The following is an 18728-nucleotide window of genomic DNA, read 5'->3' as shown; positions in this document are numbered from 1 at the left end:
ACATCCCGATCCATGTATCCTCATGACATACCGATTACTTCATCTCAGCCTATTCTTGTACAAAAATCACCAGTTAAAATAGATGGTAAAGTCCATCTAAACAGCATTCATCAGGACGTATAAAAATAAGTCTCATAAGCAAAATAAATAGATGCACTTGCCGAATGCATCGTCCAGACAACAAGGATTTCATTCATAATTTCACAATGTGTTCAAGTGCTCTATGAAAGAAAGGTAAAGTATGGTGTTGGCATACAAACAGAGAAAAGACTGCGTACTTCATTAGCCTCATTCACTTCAGACAGTTTCAAGAACCTTTCAGGGAGACTCGATTGTTATTGCACGACGATGGCATCACAGTTTCTCCAAACAAACTCAGGACAACAAAAAACACGAGGTGATCTTTGGATTGTTCTCCCGTGTCTCTCCTTGGTTGGATTAAACGCCGTTCTTCACCAGCTCGTGGACGCCGTGCTCGTCGATCATCAGGGTCGCCTGTAACTCTCGTCCCTTCACCAACTTCTCGAGACCCTTTAAAAAAAAAAAAAAGAAAGAAAAAAAAAAGTGGAAAACACTGTCAAGGAGAGATTTTGGGACAACACCTGGATTTTCTGTTAAACTCTCCTGGCCTCACCTCTCCTGCGTAGGAGACCAGCGGAGAGATCTCGCATTTGATCGGAAGGTCGGTTCCGTCCTTGAGGCTGCGTCGGAGAAAGAAGCGTTTTCAGAGGAAGGAGAAAAACAGAAGCGGAATGAGAGACCGTCTCGTGAAAGACAAGAGGGACGGTAGCTTAGAGAAGCGGCAGTAAATCCTGAAAAACAGCTGGGCTTTTACTAAGGCTTGTGATTAGTGATCAAAGGTAGATAATCAGACGTTCATCGCAACCAGTGATTAGTCCTCTGACCCGTAACACACATCCTCCAGAAGCAAACAGATGAGTGCCTGGCAATGTCTCCACCCAGTGCTTCTGAAATACTGGGGGCATTTCACACAAACCCTCACTCATCATGCCCGCTTCAGGGTAATTATTCCAGACAACAATCACAGATCCCCACATCTGGAGAGTCAGAGGTTGAGCTGCAAGAGAAGGTGAATGACTAAAAGAGAAGCATTAGGATCCTTAAACACATTCGTGACACCAATGAATGTCAAAGAGGCACATGCTTGTGTTTTCACACTGCCTATAAAAAGCATTCAACTCTTTGGATGTTTTTATCCTCTTTATTGCTTCTACAAATGAGTCAAGATTGACAAAATATGTCTTTTTTTGATAAGATTACGGGGAAAAAAAACCTAGAAAATAAAATATTTAATATAAAATAAACAACTGCATTGACGTCATATAGTTTTTTTCTAATTTTGTTTCTCAAATAAGGCAGACTTTGTTGATCAGGACTGATTTGTAGAAGCAATAAAGAGGGGGAAAAAAATCAAAGGGGTTGAAAACCTTTTTAGGCTCTATATGTCTGAGCAAGCCAGTGAAGTTAAAACAAGCAGAAAACAGACAAGCCTGTAATGATCTTATAAACAAATCAGCAGGTTCAGGTTTGACAGACAGGAGGAGTGGTTCCCATTACCCAGCATGCAACAGGTGCATACGTCCTTTACGCACGCAAGGGTCTCAGCGCAGGCCTTCAGAGGATAAATTATCTGCCATCAGATCAATATGACAGAATACCAGCCGCTACGAAACTAAAGTAAATCCTTCATAACAACTGATATGGTCCCTTAAAGTATTCACACCTCTTAAACCTTTTCGTTTTCACATGTGCTAAATAATCCAGCCTCAATCCTCAGTGTATTTTATTGGGAGTGTTTTTTTTTTTTTTTTTTTTTGTGATAGATCAACATAAAGTAGCACATGACTGTGAAGTGGAATGAAAATGATGAATTGTGTTAGAATTTTCAATCATGAGCTACTTTGTGCAAGAAATAAAAAAAGAATCACAATAAAATACATTTTTTGTAGTTTAACAATATGTAAAAAATAAAAACAATGTCCAAGAGGTACAAGTACTTCTACAAGGAACAAAGATAAAAATACAAAAGAATAAAGCTACTCATCAGTGGAAATGAAGGAAGTTGATATAAAGAATCAAAAGCGTTAACATCTGAGCGAGAGAGGATAAAAGAAGCCAAAATCCCGTCACCATGCACTCAGGACAGCAGGGGAATAGTTACTTTCTGTTGCCATCATCTGTGACACTGCCCGCTGCTCCGTCTCTGGAAATATTGTACAGGACACGCAGGTGCAACACCGAGCATGAGAGAAGGGGAAGGGGGAGAGAGTGTGAAGCTAAAAACAACAAGATGTCTAAACACACAAAACACATCCAGGCCGGTGCGCAGAGTTGGCGTGTCGGGAAGGCGGGAACGACCAGGAAGAGCCCGCTTTGGTGTTCGTGCCACGCTGTGATGCTCCATGCTCCGCGGCTGCTTACCTGGGTATGGCGGGCACGCGTCTGCCGTTCTCGTCGATGAAGTGGCCCCCGGCGTTCAGGACCCAGCGGTGGTGCAGGGACATGAGGGCGTGTCGGGCTGTGGTGGGCGTGTCCTTCCCGTCCTGGGCGTCCGCGTTCTTCAGCGGGGAGAACTCGTCCTCCCGCAGAACCTCGTACACCACAAACGTCCTTTTGTGGGAGAACACGGCGTCACTTCAGCGTGCAAGCACAACAGGGAAGCAGCAGGGCGCAGCCGGAAAAGACCCGGAGGACTTTTATTCAGCAGCTCTGAACCCAAGGGATGAAAATTATCAAGTTTTTTTTGTGTTTTTTGCAACTACCTTTTGGGAATAGTTGAAGGATATTTCATCTGTTGTACCACTAGATAATTGGAGTCGGTTATTATGTTTTAGGTACTGCTGGTATGAATGTCCATTTGCTCATTTATAAGAAATCGATGGTTTGCACAAGTGTTCCTTGTTTGTGGTTAATAATTAAGCCACAAACAACAAAATAACCAATTTACTTCATAATTGTGAAATGCAAAGAGACAGACTGGTGCTTTCCGAGCTTTTTAGCAGGAGCACATCATCCGAGCCATTACTTTGTGGACTATAGATCTTTGTTGCATTTCTCTACCAGCTTTCCGCACTTAAAGACAGAACGTTTTGGCCATTTTCTTTGGAAAGATGGCTCAAGCTCAGTCAAACTGGATGGAGAGCATCTGCGAACAGCAACATTTAAGGCTAACCACAGATTCCCATTTTAAATTAAGTCTGTACTTTCACTGGGCCGTTCCTCTAATAGAGGAACATGCTTTGATCTCGTCCAAAGTCTGAAGTTTTTGTCATGCAGACCAAAAAAAACAAAAAAAAACATTGAAAGAGCTTTTGGGCAACAAAATTTGGGTTTTGTTTTTAATTTAAAAAAATAAAAAGTGATTCAATTTTACTTTCTAAAACATAAATGAAGCCAAGAAAATATAAATGAAACAACAAATCTGGCAGATTTTTTGCCAATATGGCATCTGCAATATAAAGACAAAACATGCATCTTGCATGTTTACCTTATTGAAAGATATAGATATGACGTCCTATATGTTTTCGGGGGGAAATGTTTTTGACTTTCTTGGTATAAAAATGTTTCATCCATACTCAACAACAAGCATGGGGATTTGGGTCACTCTTGCAAAATTCTCGCTATATTTATCCAATTTTAATGAATGAATGCACCAAATGTTCTTTTGAGTAAAACTCACAGTGTTTGTGGTCCTGTTTACTAGAAGAGTAAATAAAAAGCTAATATCATGGGCAATAAAGCCAATAATAAAGCCATACTTGGCATTGTACCCAACATTTTCCATTTCAAGATGTTTTTGATTTGTCTGCATTGTTCTTGAAAGGGTGTCGATCTGCTGTATTGGCTTACGCATGAATAGCCGAGTTTGTAACCCTTCTTCCTAAAACCAACCAACTGAATCTCTGACTGGATGTTTACTTGTCCTGCTGGAGGATAAATCTCTGCCCCAGTCTCAAGATTTTTTTCTAACAGGTTTTCTTTCATCTGCCCACCAACTCTGATCATATATACTGAGAACAAATAGCAAACATGCCAACTCTCTTCCCTAAAATGGATGATTTTAAGTAAGAGTTAATAACAGGGGGATTCATTTAGAGGTGTCAGGGAAAAAAAAGCGGGTGAATACCAATGCTAGAAATGTCAAACATTTCATATTTCATGTTTCTATTTCTAAAATACGTTGGCGTTTGTGGCTGTAATGTAACAGAATGATAAAAAATTGTCGTTTACGAGGCACCGTAGCATTGTGCAACAGTGAGGATCAAAGCATTTGGTCAGTTTGATGCAGAAAGTTTTGTTTGCCGTCAAAGACCGAGACCCGAAAAACAAATGCGGATGTGTGCAAAAAAAGTGCTACAAGCAGAACGTAGAGTGAAAAATGTGCATGAAAGGATGTTTTAGAAGCTCAAGTCATGATTTCCTCGATCATACGCTTCAAAATTAGTTTTGAGTTTTTCCTGTTTAACCCAGTACTTATGACCGACAGGCTTTCACAAACAACATCTTGCAATAAACATCCAAATCTCGAATGTTTCCAGATCATTTCATGAAGACATGTGGGCATCATAGGCTCACTGCACTAAAACACAACAGAAAAGGACACAGGACGTAGCTACACTTCATGCTGTGAGGATCTGAGAGGAACCATAATTCAACAGGCATTTTTAGAAATGTGGCAGCGAGGAGAACCGACGCATCTGGATTCTACTAAAACTGTCAGAGTGCCAGTCCGGGCCCGACTCCGAAACCATCCTCAGAGCGGCGACGCAATCGTTCCTCATCTGTTTTTATTTTGAAACGCAGAGCATTTGTCTGCTGCTCATTCCCCGTCAGTCAATCACCGCTGCCGTTACTGTAATTAAATGTACATTTTGATTAGCAGTCGGATGACTCAGAGCTGATGTCGTGAAACGTTTTGAAAGAGGAGGAACGAGCAAACAGCTCGTAAACCTTCGTCCTCCTCCTTCAAAGAGTTTGGCAGACTTGGCCTGCTGGATCAGACTTTGGAGAAATGTCACGGCTGAGGGTGAGGGATATGGTTGGGGACTGGAAAGGAAAAAAAAAAAGAGGGGGATGGTTTCTGCATGCAGGAGGAGAGTTAAAACTTTGTTTAGGAGACCCATAGGTGACATAGCCACCTCTCAACTAGAGCACACATTAGTCACCATCTGAAGAAACTCGGCTGCTACTCACTTTGCAAACTGGAAGATGTCGAAGACAAACTTTTCCATTTTAATCCCGTTCGGTTTCTCCGGAGTGATGATGTGACCCTGAACGTCCACAAATGGGATCTTCTTCTGGGCAACGTGGTGCTGCAGCTGGGGCTCATATTCCCTGGTAATACATAAAAGATTCTGCATTCAGATGTCATTCTTGGTGGAGCACGTTAAAGGCGTCGAACAGGAGGAATCTTACTGCACGACGTCTCGCAGGAAAGAGAAGCTGAAGAAGTGGTTGGCCACGTTTCCTGCGCTGAACATCAGGCGGCCGTCCGAGCTGCGCTTCTCAGCCGTCGCCAGGGTGATCTCGCTGTACTCCACCACCTGGTAACGCCCGTCCACCTTACAGACTACGCCCACGGCCTCGGTCGGATTGGTTTTCTCCACCACCTGAAAGTGGCGGTAGATATTTATATGTGCGAACAAACCCTGGAATCCACGCAACCCGTCAACGGGAGAGTCAACGAGAAGCTGCAGAAGACTTGAAGCTGGAGTGGAGGAGGTTCAACGTCCAGCGTGACATCAACCCCAAACCTGCAGCCAGAGTTGCATTGGGGTGGTTTGGATCAAAAAAAAAAAAGTGTTAGAATGGTCAAGTCAAAGCACAGACCTCTACATACAGTTGAGAATCTGTGGGAAGACTTTCACATTCACACGTGTTCTCCATCCCGTCCGACTGAGTCTGAACTATTTTGCGAAGAAAATATAAAACTTTCAGGCTCCAGATGTGTAAAGCTGGTAGAAAGATCGGCCAACACACTTGTGCTTGTATCTGCAGCAAACGGATGCATGAAAAAAAAAAAAACACGTTTCATATTTCTCTCTCTCTTTACGATTGTGAATTACTTTGAGCTGCTCCACTACATGCTTCTAGTTCACTCATGGTGACAGACTGACCGCTACCAGATTTCCTTCCTGCCCACAGCATCACCATTCATGTCAACTCTTTGAAGATATGAGTTACAGCAACATTTAATTTCCTTTTGGGGGCAGATGAAGCAGTTTTCCATTGAATCCCAATAGAATGCACTGAAGTTTGTGGTTGTAACAAAGGAGTTCAAATAGTATGAATACTTAATAAACCATCCAGAAAATAGAATATCTTGTGGTTGAGCACTGCAAACAACAAAATCTTTTCAAGTAGTTTTGCTAGTTTCTAGTAGATGTCTTAGTACACTTTAAATATGACCAAACTAATTTACAATTAACGTTTCAGTAAGATATAAGAGCTTGTCTTAAGTCAGTAATTCCTGAATTTCAATATAAAGAACCAGCTCCACTGGCTAATTATTTCACTTGTACCAAAACATGTTTCCAATGTTGTGAGAATCTGTCAGTGGAATTAATTGTTTTTGTCAACATTCAAGAATTACTGACTTAAAACAAGCTCTTATATCTCGCTGAAAAGTTACTTATAAATTAGTTTGGTCGTATTTAAAGTGTACCAAGATAAGTGTGCTAGAAAATACAGAAAAAAATCTGGTAGGATTTTGTGATTTTGCAGTAAAATAGGTGTGAAAAGATTGAGAAAGTGACAGCGGCGGGCCTGTTTGTTAAACTTAGCTCAAATAATCAGCGCAGTTCACCTTTTTTAGCTCCATCTGCTCTAAATGAAGACAGACCTCCCTTCACCCTAAAGTTGGTTGCTAATGACAGAGTCTAGTTATGATGAGGGGGCTGTTGAACGGGGGCCGGGGGTTTGAAAAGCCACATAAAACATTAGAGGCTCCCAGTAATTTACGATGGGAGAGACTCTGGCTTGATGCAGCTCTTCCATCTCTGCTGCACCACATTCAGCAGATCACCATCTGAAGCTCAGCTGCATCTTCAGATGCATTTTAACATTTTACCCGATCATCCTGATGATTGCAACTAAGACGTAACTCCAAGTCTAGAAAGAGTCTGTCTGATGGCTCAGCCAAACTCTCGATGCCTTTCACAATAAATGACGAGCATAAACTGATGTGGAAACAGTGGAAACAAAAGCAGTCATAAGATACAGAACAAAGGAAGTGATGTTGACATTGAGTTTTGATGTGGTCACCATTCTATGTCATCGTTATTAACTACATTCATCATGTGGTATTGCCCAAGCCTCTGCTCCGCCAATGTCCATTTCTTCACATAGCAATAAGTCGGCTTGTCTCTAAAAACCTCAAAGTTACGTTCAGCGTTTGTTTCTCCGTACATCATTGATCGCCTTCAAGTTTTTTCTTTTCCTTTGAAGTCTGTAAAGTGACAGCTCATAGATGCCTTTCTACTTCATCCATCCATCCATCCATTTTCTTACACGTTTATAATACTGGTGGTACTGGGGTGACGGTGCCTCTGTCCAGCAGTCAACAGGCGAGAGGCGGGGTCACCCTGGACAGGTCACCAGGCCATCACAGGCCAAACTAGAGACAAACTGGACAAACGCCTTCCTACTTTTTTTGATTATTTTATCTATTTATGTTTAATATGGTGTTGGTGTTGCATTTTAAGTTGCATTTTTTTACGGTTTCGTACGGATCTTTGAATGCAGTGGTACGATCTCGCAAACCATAACTTTTGGAAAATCCATCCTGGATATCAAGCAACTTGAGGACAGATAGAGAGTGAGATAAAATAATAGTAAAAAAAGAAATCTGCACCAAACTGTGCTCCAGGACGACTGTAAACATGCAGAAGTTGCAGAACTCAACAAGAACGAGGCACTTTGGTCTAGGGTTGAGCTTTTCAGCAACAAACACTTAGAAGGGGTTGGCCTGAAACAAAAGGTCAATTTGTGGGTAACCACAAATACCCACTGTCTAGCACAGCAGACCATTTGTGATTCTCTGGTAATGCTCGTCTTCCTTTTATGGCTTTTCAGTATAAAAAAAGGTTTTATTTTATTGGGATGTGCCATTCCTCTTAATAACTGTTCCTTTAACACTCAGAAAAAAAACAGTTATATACCTCACGTAATCTCAATGACAGAGAGAAGGAAAAAGTTTCCTGAAAAGCTGAAAGAAATTCAGAAGAAAAACGAGGTCAGCTGCTCCACCCGGTGGTGAATTACTGAAGGTGCAGCGAGCACACCGCACCACACCTTTAATTACACATTGTTCCTTGGAAAGATATGAAGAGCATGTGTCCTTGTTGGCACCGACTGGAAAAACTGGACAGACGGATCGGAATGGAGCAGACTCGACTGCTGACATACTTTGCCCTCTCGTCACGTCCAACACAGGTTATTAGCAGCACTGAGAGGTCATTAATTATCCTTGAGTTCTTGTGTTGTACGTCAGACACGTTCTTGTCTCATGAATACGAAATAAAGACACTTTATGAGAGGAGGAAGAAAACAGCTTCGCTGCTGCGTCAGCTGAAGTAAGTTTGCTTTCAATAAACCATGCGATACGGAGATGCTTCTTTCTCCACAAATAAGTAATGGAGCATAAGCATTCATATTTTAAGTCCTGAACGTCTCTGCAACACATCCACCAATTCTGACGAGAAAGTTTCATATTTGCTTCTGTATCTCCAATGTTGAACACATGTAATTTCTGATTTGTCAAAGAAAGGCTTGTTCATTGTTTGAGGTGTACAAACGAGCTCTTCAGCATTCTGTTATTTAATGATTTCACTGGTATATGAACACGAGACAAAATAATATGGAACTACAAAACAAGGCAGATAATTAGCTGTGGGATTTGTGAAAGAAACTCTAGCCAGTGAGAGGACCTTGGGCTTTGTTCGGCTGCAGATTTTACACGCATGAACTCAGCTCTATAACATACTGCAGTGAAACCTATAAAGTTTACAATGTACATTTCAATACTTTTAAAAGGCAGGCGTTAAGACTCATGTTTTATAAATCATTCATGTAGGGCCCTGTAAAAGTCTATGAATAAAAACCCACATCATGCCTTGCATATTTCTACTTCTGAAACTCTTTGACCGACCTTAGCTCCGCAGTCCGCTCCCTTCTGCACACAAAACCCAATGAAGGTGGGATCGGCCACTTTGACCAGGATGTTGTCGACGCAATACACATGAATGAACTTGACTCCCCTCCGCTGCATGTCGTCCAGGATTCCCTGGTTCCCAAGAGCTCTGTAAAGACCCCCGTTTCCATCTGAAACGCAACCACACAAAATGGCTTTGAAGAAAATGCTCATAAGCAAAAACGCCCGTCCAGTCAGATCGATTAACCTTGTAGTCACCAATTAACATTTGGACCTACCAGGAGCCATGGAAAGCTTCCCCTGGCTCTCCAGGATGATCTTCCCATTGTAGTCCATTGCTGGCAGCATGCCCTGCTGGAAGAAGATTACATTGTCCTTGTCTAAACCAAAGTATTTATGCTCTGAGAAGAAGTTCTTGGTGGACTCCATCGTCCTGCCGCTGGTCATGATGTACCTGAAGGCAGCACAGAAAGAAGATAAGACTCGGTTATTTGGGTTACACTGGCAGGTACGTTGAGAAAAATAAAGAGGGCGGAGAGAAGCCAAGATTTTTGAACATGAACTGAAGACACTGCACATTAGAAAAAAAAGCAAGAAGCTTTTTTTTCCCCTTTACAAAAGCGAATGACAAATATCAGATTTCAAAAATTTAAAATTAATAACGAGTGAGACCTAACACTAACCTCTTTCTATTACCACTTTCCCTTTTCAGACAGTGAACTACCCTTAGATCTGCTGTCCAGGGACATAATCCTATTCCAGCTTCCTTGATCGAGTTTCCTTCAGCGCCTACAGTGATCTGACCCAGTTATTCATCACGCAAACATAACTGGGACTCATTTACAAAAAGGACAGGTGGCTGTTTGCTAGACTTAGTCTGTCTATTTATCTTAGGATAAGAAAAGAAAATAACGTGTCTTAGAGCCAGAGTCTCACCAGGGAACACAGCAATTGACTGTTGTCTTTTGCTTCGCCAGCTGCTGCAGCTTCAAAATGCGCTCCGCTTGGATCTGAAAGAGAGTTTTGTGGGATGGCAGCCCGACGTCGTACATGCCTTTGGGGTGAGAGAACCCAAGTCTGGTTCCCTGACCCCCCGCCAGCAGTAAGACAGCCACTTTACTCTGACCGATGCAGTCCAGACCTGAGGGGGAACCAGAGCACAACAGTTTGAGTCTTTGCATGAAAAGAGCCAAAGAGTCTTGACTGAAATGTTTGACCCTTCTTCTTTGCAAGCTCAAGCTGAGTGAGATTAGATGGAGATCAACTGGGAATATTAAACTTATCTCCGTAAGCATCGACGTCTAAATGTTGTCAAATATTCTCAATTGGACTAATAACGGACGATCGCGATGTTAATGAAAATATATCGTTCATTTTTTTTTTTTTCTTGGAACACCTCCATTAGACCAGATTTTGCGATTATTTCCATTTTCAGATCATGAAAAGCTTTGAAAACTGTTTTAGAACCTAACTGCCTTAAATGTTTGCCCAGGTTGACCTCTGACCCGTCTGCTGTTTTCCTTGGTCTTCATGATGCAGTTTGTTCTTAAATGTTTTCAAATAAACATCTGAAGCCTTCACAGAGCAGCAGGATTTATACTGAAAACAGTTGGATCCACTAGATTTTAATAAGGCGTGTCACAGTAACGAAGGCAAAAATAAAAATGCTAGTCTCACTCTTCATATGCATATTACCAAACTTTTTTTTTTTTTTTAAGTGGTTTATCCTTTTATTTCCACTTCACAAATGTCCACAACTCTTTTGGTTAATCACTCTAAATCTTAATAAGATGCATTGAAACTTGTAGTTGTAATATGACAAAGTGTGGAGAGGTGTAAATACTCTTGCACAGCCTTGCTTCATTTACGATCTCTTCCATTCCAACTCTCTAATCTTCTTGGATGCCTTCAGAGCAATTGAATTGTCTTTGCAGGGAAATCTTACATAAATCATGATAAACTTAACTAAACATCCATATAGTTTACCATTAACCATCAGTTGTAAATAAACTCTGAAGATGTGACGTCATAGGCAGGATGTGAACATTGAACTCCTACACAGAAACTTTCAAATATATTTAGAAAAAAAGGAAACAAAAGCGTATTTGACCCGACACAGCAGGTTTATCTCGAGTTTACTACCAGCTACGTGACAAAACGGTCAATGATATTTCTAGCGGCTGGTGCCAAGGGAAAAGTTTTACACCACATATTGGGAGGGTCAGCTAGACTTTGACTGCTCTCCCAACATATGATGAGTCCTGCACAAACACATACACACACACCACACCCTGCACACACAAATGTGGTCACAACATGGTGAGATGACTTCATGAATAAGGGTCAAGAGAGGCAAACCCAGTGACGTCGGCCTCAAATCAGAACCAGATGTTTTCTGCCCGATCACATCTCCTGTTATTATTGGCCACGGAAATAAAAGAAATAAATCCAAGTGATTCATTAGGTGATCATATTGCCTCGGCAACGCAGGAATTGCGCAGAGTCACACTAAGAACCCAATTACTCAGATTTTGAAAAACCACTCACAAGCAAGACTGGGGCGAAGTTGAGTCTGTAACGGCATACGGTGAGTAACTGGCTGGTTTTCCTGCTGCTCGGGGAGGGCTTTGGCAAATAGATGCACTGGAATTGTTTCTTGTGTGAAATCTGGAAGTGGGTTCTCTGAACTTTTCTCAAGTAAGAAATCAGAAAAAGCACCAACCCACGTCCATCTCAGTTCATCTGGGCTGCCCTGTGATGCTTTAATCTCATTAAGCTTCCCAGAGTTATACCAGTAAATTGGTTCCCTGAATGACTGGGCAATGACCTAAAAGAAACTGGATTTCAGCCTCTTATCTGGTAGCAGAAAGTGGAGACAATAATCTTTGATTTTGCTACTACATCGTAACAAAGACAAGAAACGGTAATAAAAGTAATAAAACCTTTTCCTGCTTCCTTACTGCCTATTGAACAATAAAGAGTCAATGATACACCTTAAGAGGAAGGTAGTCCTACGAAACTCCTGACTGAGCTCACCTTTGGCCTCCCAGTCTTTCAGACTCTCCCTGTCCCTTGTCACACTCCCGAGTACCTCCCGGGGCACCGGCTCCATGCGCCCGTCCATCTTCTCGTGTTTGGTGCTGCTGGACGTCTCCATGGCGCTCTTGAAGAATTTGTTGATCTCCAGGAAGTCCATTCCCTGAAGATCCTGGAAAAGTTCCTGCTGCTCTTTGGTGCTCAGCTCCTTCCAGAACTGGAGGAGGTGAGACTGGCCCGCCTCGGCCAACTTCTGCACAAGTCCACTGGTGTTTGGGTCCATGATCAGTAATGATTTGGATGAACTCTGCCAAAACAAAAAACAATAAGAACATGTATTTGAGTTGTTGTTGTTATTGTGACTTCCAATCAGGCAACCACTGGACTAAATTGTATTTCAAGAGGAGATCTAAATCCATTTAACTCCAAGTCTAACTGAAGTTTTAAGAAGGAAACAAAATAGAGGCTAAGTTACAATAAGATGAACTGACAGAACTGGCGACAGCTCAACATCCAGCAATTAATTTTTCAAGTGAAACAATTACTTAAATGATTGCCATTGTTCGTCTGAGCCCACACCCACAATAGGCAGCTTTTTTTGAGAAGGAAATACTCCCTTTACTGGAGACGAATGGAAATATGATGCTGGGGGGCGGGGGGGGGAGATGTTGCAATGTTCCATGCAGATTTAGATCTTTTATTTGTTAACTGAAATCATAATGCCAATACATATGACTTGACTCCTAAAACTTTTAACACTTGACGTTTCATGGAGTGAGGCTCTGTCTCAATGTCAAGTTGAGGCTTTACAAACACACAGGAAGGATGCCTCGTACGAGACATAGCAAAGAAACTAAATACAAGCAGGACTGCCTTTTTAAAGCTCTATTATGTACATTCACTGTACTAATTTCTTAACCGTCATTTATCAACTTGCTTTAACAACAGCACAGACATGCGAATGATAGGACACGGGTGCTGCCGAGCACATTTATATTAGATGCTAATCCATCGACTGCAGGCGAAAATAACATCTTGGTTTAAATATTACAGAAGAAAAATAAAAACAAACAAACTCTCACCTCTCTCACAGACTTTCGTTGACGTTAAGAGCATTAATATCAGCGGCTGTGTGGTTCCTGTCTTACAACGCTTAGCTATGACGCCTCCCACCGATCCACGCCTCCAGCTACGTCACGTATAACGTGGCAACAGCGTGAAGTGTGTTGCCTTCAAGTGCTCCTCGTAAATTTAACAGTCGTGAGAAGACTGAAAGATGCGTGAACCAAACTGCTGAAATTTTAGTGTTCTTGTTTTTGTTGTTGTTGTCCCATTTCAATTATTTAGAAATCAAACTAATTGTAACATTAGACAATAACCTGAGTAAATACACAAATTGTCTTAAAATCGTGGTTTTATTTATTTTAAATAGAATAGAATAGAATAGAATAGAATAGAATAGAATAGAATAAAAAATAAAAAATATAATTTATTGTCCCACCATGGGGAAGTCCACGTGTATGGGGCTGAGTACATTTCTGTTCCAAGTGTTGTACTGTACATTAATAAAAATATATATATTTTAAAAAAGTAAAGAAATAAATGTTTTTTATTTAATCAAACACACCAAAAATCTTTATTCTGGGCCTTTTTTTCCAAAATGAAATGACACATTATGTTAATCATTCTACATCTTACAAGTTGATTGTTCCTAATATTTTGCTGAGCTTGCTTAGTTGTAACTGTGAAACTCAGAGTATTTTATATTTTATTATATATTTATTATATTTTCACTGTAAAAATATAATTAAAAAAATCATATTTATTGCTTATGCCACATATTAACCATGATTCTGCAACTGATTTAGGTTGCATTGATACGTGAGCCACCGTACATTGAGCTGCAGGGACCCAATAAATTAGCATGAACTTGTCAAATGTCGCCACCCTGTGGCAAATAAGGAAATTACTGAGAAAAAAAATATATACAGGTTCTCTTTATATTATATCAATAATATTATATTACTTTACTTTACTTACTTTTACTTTTTTAAATATAATATTATATTACTTTACTTTTCAATATTATTTTACAGGGTTTTTTTATTTTTTATTTTGAACGTATTCATCACTTCAGATCTAGTTTAGCTTGCAAACACCCACAAATATTTCACATTTTTAACATGTATACATGCAAATATTGCAAACAAATCCACCTTGTTCTGGAAATCTTTTTTTTTTTCATGATAAGGCCGGGGAAAATATTTAAATCAAATATCATAAGGCTGCATAAATTATGTTGTTTTTTTTTTTTTTTTTCCAAAATTTTTACCAACTGCTACGCTTGTGACAGTCAAGAGATTTATGAACCGTTTGAAACCAGTAACGGTCACAGTAACGGTTGGTTGCGGTGGAAAACTTCACTAGGATACACAAAAACTGATGTTTTCTTCTTTTTAAGAAAACATCAGAATTGACGAAAGAAATGCCTTCAAGAGAAGCTCCAGTTTCAAGAGAAGGTCACGTTTCGGTAAGACCAGCGGGAAAGTCATTCTTCCTTTCTTATAAGTAGTTATATCGTATTGAAAGCGAACAGCTATGCCAAGGCTAACCGTTGAACATAATGCAACCGCTAGAAAGGAGGAAAAAGAATAACTTTTTAACATTTTGTTAAAAAAATTATTACAGAGTGCGCAGGGTGGCAGTTCAAGAGCGATTCTGCAGAGCATTAAGCGGATATTTTGTAATGAAATAATAGAGTGACGGTTGTTTTGGTGATTGCCGATCCTGACTCTGATCGGTTCACATTATCAACGTCCAGTTGCCCATACCATAAAGTCCAGTTTGAGACCATCTTGCTAGTGGTGTAAATGTTTCCTCAAATTATCTTGTGTTTTATATATATATTAAAAAAAAGTTTAACAAGTTAATATGCATAAAAATTGCCAAGCCTTTTAAGTGAGCTTTTCTTTTTAAATCATTTTATTGCTGGAGTTGATACCAACCACTGTCTATGTCTCAGGACATTGGGGAAGAAGGATGGGTTTTGGTCTGGTGTGGATCTCCTGCAGTCAGTGGGTGGGAGGGTGTAATTTGCGCAGGTCACACCATGTATTGCAAAAGCACATAATTCAACATTTCTTAACTAATTGTTAAAAGAACATTTCATGTTCACAGAAGGCCCGTTTTCCTTTCTGCTTTAACGTCATAGTTTGAGGTCACCAGATATTGGTGTGGCTATTTTTCGTAAAGAAATAGAAAACACAGAATTACATATGGCTACTGTGTTCTAGTCATAGGAGGAGAAGGAGAGCTGAGATTTTAAACAGCGAGGAAGCCCTTATACCTGCCTCCAAACGTTTTCATAATGGATGCACAAAAATCAAAAGCAAGCAAACTTGGAAATGAAGTAAGTCTATTTTTTTTTTCTTTTCCATGGCCTTTTGATTTCAGACAGCAGATTTAACTTATCTCTTAACAGTTTGCTAATTGCACTTCTTGCCTTGTTCAGGCCACCTATAGGAAGGAGAGAGAGGAGCGGAGAAAGCTGCTCACCTCTTCACACAAATACATGTTCGAAGTAATAGCAAATGAGCTATCTTTGACCCCATCAGCAGTAGAGGAATTTGTTTTAGACTCTCCATCCGTAAGTCTTTCTTTATGGCTTTGCCTTCAGAAAAACAATCAGATCGGTCAATGAAAGGGAGGGAAACTTTGTATGGAGTAGCTGGATTGTGATTGCGGGCTGGTATGAATTTCTAATTTAATGACAATCTGGAACGATAACCTTAGTTTTAAGCTTCTAGTCGAATTGTGTTAAAACACTGAATCCAAATCAATGCTGACATGTGAAGCGATGCCACTAAGCTGAAATGGAGCATCTCAAGTTAATTATCTTTAACAATCCCATGAAGATCTGATCGCATTTCTGTGATCTACAGTACATACAGTTTTTAGTTGAATTTTAGTTTTTGTAATTCAACACAAGCCAAATACAAGCCAGAGGAAGATCTGGCTCTATAATGTCTCTGTTGTGGTGAATCTGTTTGAAATTGACTATTATTTGAAAGACTTGATGAAAATTTAGATTTTTAAATAATTTAGCATCTTTTTATTTGTATTTACTACAACTGTCAAATCAGATTTAATAACATTCTCATTTACAATAACCCAATGTTGACGTCTGGTTAAAGTTCAAGCATTTACAGGAGACACTTGATGGTTTGGGGGCCGAACTCAGCTTAGTTCGCTCATGCTTTGGGTCGGTCCGGACAGCAGTTTCACCATTGTCCTTTGGCAACTTTGAAAATATCATTATTGAGGTCGTAAGGGTCTTGGTTTAAAGTGTATCGTTGAGTGTAGCTGAAGGGGGAACTATACATACACAGCTGTACTTTTTTGCAGTATTTTTGCCCCCCTTTTCCTCATACATTTTGTGTTGTGATGCCTAGATTTGTTAAGTACTTTACAGTCTCTTTGTAACGAGACTGTAAAGTACTGTAAAGCGATAACGAACTGCTTAGTTGTCGAGCACAGGCAGATGCCCGACTATGTGCCAAACATCATGAACGCATTATATGTGATACAGTATTGCATTGCGTGCATTTGTTTTCCTTTCACTTTTTTAGGTTTGATTCGATGTTGTCTTTAAATTCAGAAATTTAGTATTTTGCTTGGATAGGTATTTGATACCTGTTTCTCTGTTCTTACCACCTTTTGCTTGCTTGTTTGCTTTTTTACGGCATAGCTGGCTGCTTTTGATTGTTTCTTCGCTGCTGGAGGTTGTAAAACGATCTCCTTTGTCTACCAGGAGTCTGACCCCCCAGGAGTAGGTAGGATTACATGCAGAAAGCCTGGAAGTCTGCACTGTCAGACCTGAGTCCATCTCCTGTTTTTTTTGTTTTTGCAAAACTTAAGCTAATCTTAGGGTTGTAATTAATGGATTTCAGTTTTCTAAAACAGTGGTTGTCGCTTATGTCACTCGCTTGGGCCGTTTTGCATTTGTTTTCAGAAAGTGGGCGCACACATCAGGGACTTGCTGCACTGGATAAAAGACGCAGGCTGTTTTTAGCCGATTTAAGAAAGACCTGTCTGACCGGCATCTGCTGCTATTTTGCTCGAACAGACGTGACCGTTCCTGTGACTCCTGAAAATATACACGAGGTAAAAGTTGATGTAGTTTTTCTTTGTGACTTGTTTAATTAATTTATTTATTTATTTTTTGTGTGCATGTGCAAAGTTATTCTAGTTTTTAAGGTTCGTTTCATGCAAAGTAGGTAGATAGTTAAAGTGTTCACTTAAGCGCAAAATAAGTTATCTTACTTTACGTCAGAATGAGAATGAATGTTTCACGCTGTAAAAGAGAGAAAAAAATTATGTTAAAACATACAAGTTCCCAAAAGTATTTGAGTAATTTGCCATTGTGTAGTAGTATCAAAATAAATAATATTACCTGTGTTTATTATGCTTCTTCCATTCCTTCTCATGGTTTTTCTTTTTTTCTGAATGTCTCATAGCTAATTTGTTTCTCTGTGATCGATGCCACTGAAGGACTCCTGAAAGGACTAAGGAATGCCTACGGATTTCTGCTACAGATTCTTGAGACACAGGACAGCTGGGGCGCGTTGGACCAGTCAAAACATGGGGAAAAAACAAAAAAGATCTTCATGGATAACTTTAAACATTTTCTGGGCTCGCTTGATGGTAGGATCTTTTTTTTGTTCTCAGTTTTCGCTGCGTATTCTTTCAAGTTGACTAAGTGTTAACAGAAGAAAAATACGTGTATGTTGAGAAACTACAAAACTCAAACAATACTTTAGTACAGTTTATATTTATTTTGCTTTACTTTGGCTGTTTTGCCAGACCTTCAGATAAGAAACACCAGTGTTGTTCATTTGAGCAAACCGTCAGATGTCGACTTTTCCAAACTGACGTGTCTTGAAGAGATGAAAGCCGCAGCTTCTGACTTTGAGGAAGTGCAGCGACTGGAAGAGATTCTGAGGCGCTGGTGCAAGGAGATTGAACAGGTTTGTAGTCACAAACATTTATCTGTGATCTAAACAGGATGAGATGTCACAAGACACAGAAACACGTAGCGTTAGCTCAGACCGGTAGTGGTATCTAAACTGCTAACCAAACATAGCAAAACTGACAAGTTAAAACTAACAGGCCTTAATTTTGTTCTTCTAAAAAAAAACAAAAAAAAAACTATTATTTTAATTCAAAATACAATCAAATTTTTAATAATAAATATGACAGAAATCACCATGATTTAACTTTCAGCGTCACAACAAGGAAATAAAAACGCTTTACTTGCTGTAACCTTTTCATCTTGGAAAAAAAAGATGAAAAATACCACCACTGAAGTTTCTAGTTCGATCCCCGGCCCCGGTCTTTCTGCATGCAGTTTGCATGTTCTCCCTGTGCATGCGTGGGTTTTCTCCAGGTACTCCGGTTTCCTCATTTAAATCTGAACATTTAAATCTGTTTTTAAGTAAAAGTTTGCAGTCTTATGTAATCT

The 18728-nt window shown here is 40.0% G+C and overlaps 2 protein-coding genes across 3 annotated transcripts in view; one reads left to right on the top strand and one right to left on the bottom strand.

Annotated features, from left to right (window-relative positions):
* Positions 1–438: 438 nt before the first annotated feature.
* uap1 (UDP-N-acetylglucosamine pyrophosphorylase 1) lies at positions 439–13421 on the bottom strand. Of its 2 annotated transcripts, XM_007576749.2 has the most exons (11): positions 13291–13421; positions 12209–12515; positions 10109–10313; positions 9451–9626; positions 9170–9342; positions 5437–5630; positions 5215–5355; positions 2443–2631; positions 2183–2224; positions 635–701; positions 439–531 (listed from the first exon to the last, which is right to left on the bottom strand). In XM_007576749.2, exons 2-11 carry the CDS (start codon positions 12489–12491, stop codon positions 439–441), a joined length of 1563 nt encoding a protein of 520 aa, XP_007576811.1. In that variant the 5' UTR covers positions 12492–12515; positions 13291–13421. The 2 variants fall into 2 exon arrangements, with proteins under 2 accessions (XP_007576811.1, XP_016518842.1); XM_016663356.1 differs by lacking the exons at positions 2183–2224; positions 13291–13421 and having other exon boundaries at positions 12209–12491.
* A 1190-nt stretch (positions 13422–14611) lies between these two features.
* LOC103155186 (dynein heavy chain 8, axonemal) overlaps positions 14612–18728 on the top strand; it is a 38803-nt gene continuing 34686 nt past the window's right edge. The window contains exons 1-7 of the mRNA XM_016663337.1: positions 14612–14738; positions 15502–15617; positions 15720–15854; positions 16956–17040; positions 17220–17371; positions 17725–17911; positions 18071–18234. Of these exons, the coding sequence (XP_016518823.1) occupies positions 15576–15617; positions 15720–15854; positions 16956–17040; positions 17220–17371; positions 17725–17911; positions 18071–18234 (765 nt within the window). The 5' untranslated portion in view covers positions 14612–14738; positions 15502–15575. The remainder of the gene's footprint in view (positions 14739–15501; positions 15618–15719; positions 15855–16955; positions 17041–17219; positions 17372–17724; positions 17912–18070; positions 18235–18728) is intronic.

The sequence above is a fragment of the Poecilia formosa genome, unplaced genomic scaffold (genome assembly GCF_000485575.1).
Source record: "Poecilia formosa unplaced genomic scaffold, Poecilia_formosa-5.1.2 Scaffold415, whole genome shotgun sequence".
In the NCBI taxonomy this organism is placed as follows: Eukaryota; Metazoa; Chordata; class Actinopteri; order Cyprinodontiformes; family Poeciliidae; genus Poecilia; species Poecilia formosa.
The sequence above is the reverse complement of the archived record's forward strand: the minus strand, read 5'-3'. Positions and strand labels throughout refer to the sequence as shown.

Excerpts from the sequence above, each read along its gene's own strand:
- uap1 (XM_007576749.2), bottom strand. The coding sequence starts at position 12,491 with ATGGACCCAAACACCAGTGGACTTGTGCAGAAGTTGGCCGAGGCGGGC. Across the intron at positions 9,627-10,108 it reads GTCAATTGCTGTGTTCCCTG|GTACATCATGACCAGCGGCA; the intron begins GTGAGACTCTGG and ends TGCTGCCTTCAG. Across the intron at positions 2,632-5,214 it reads GACATCTTCCAGTTTGCAAA|GACGTTTGTGGTGTACGAGG; the intron begins GTGAGTAGCAGC and ends CTCCCACAAAAG.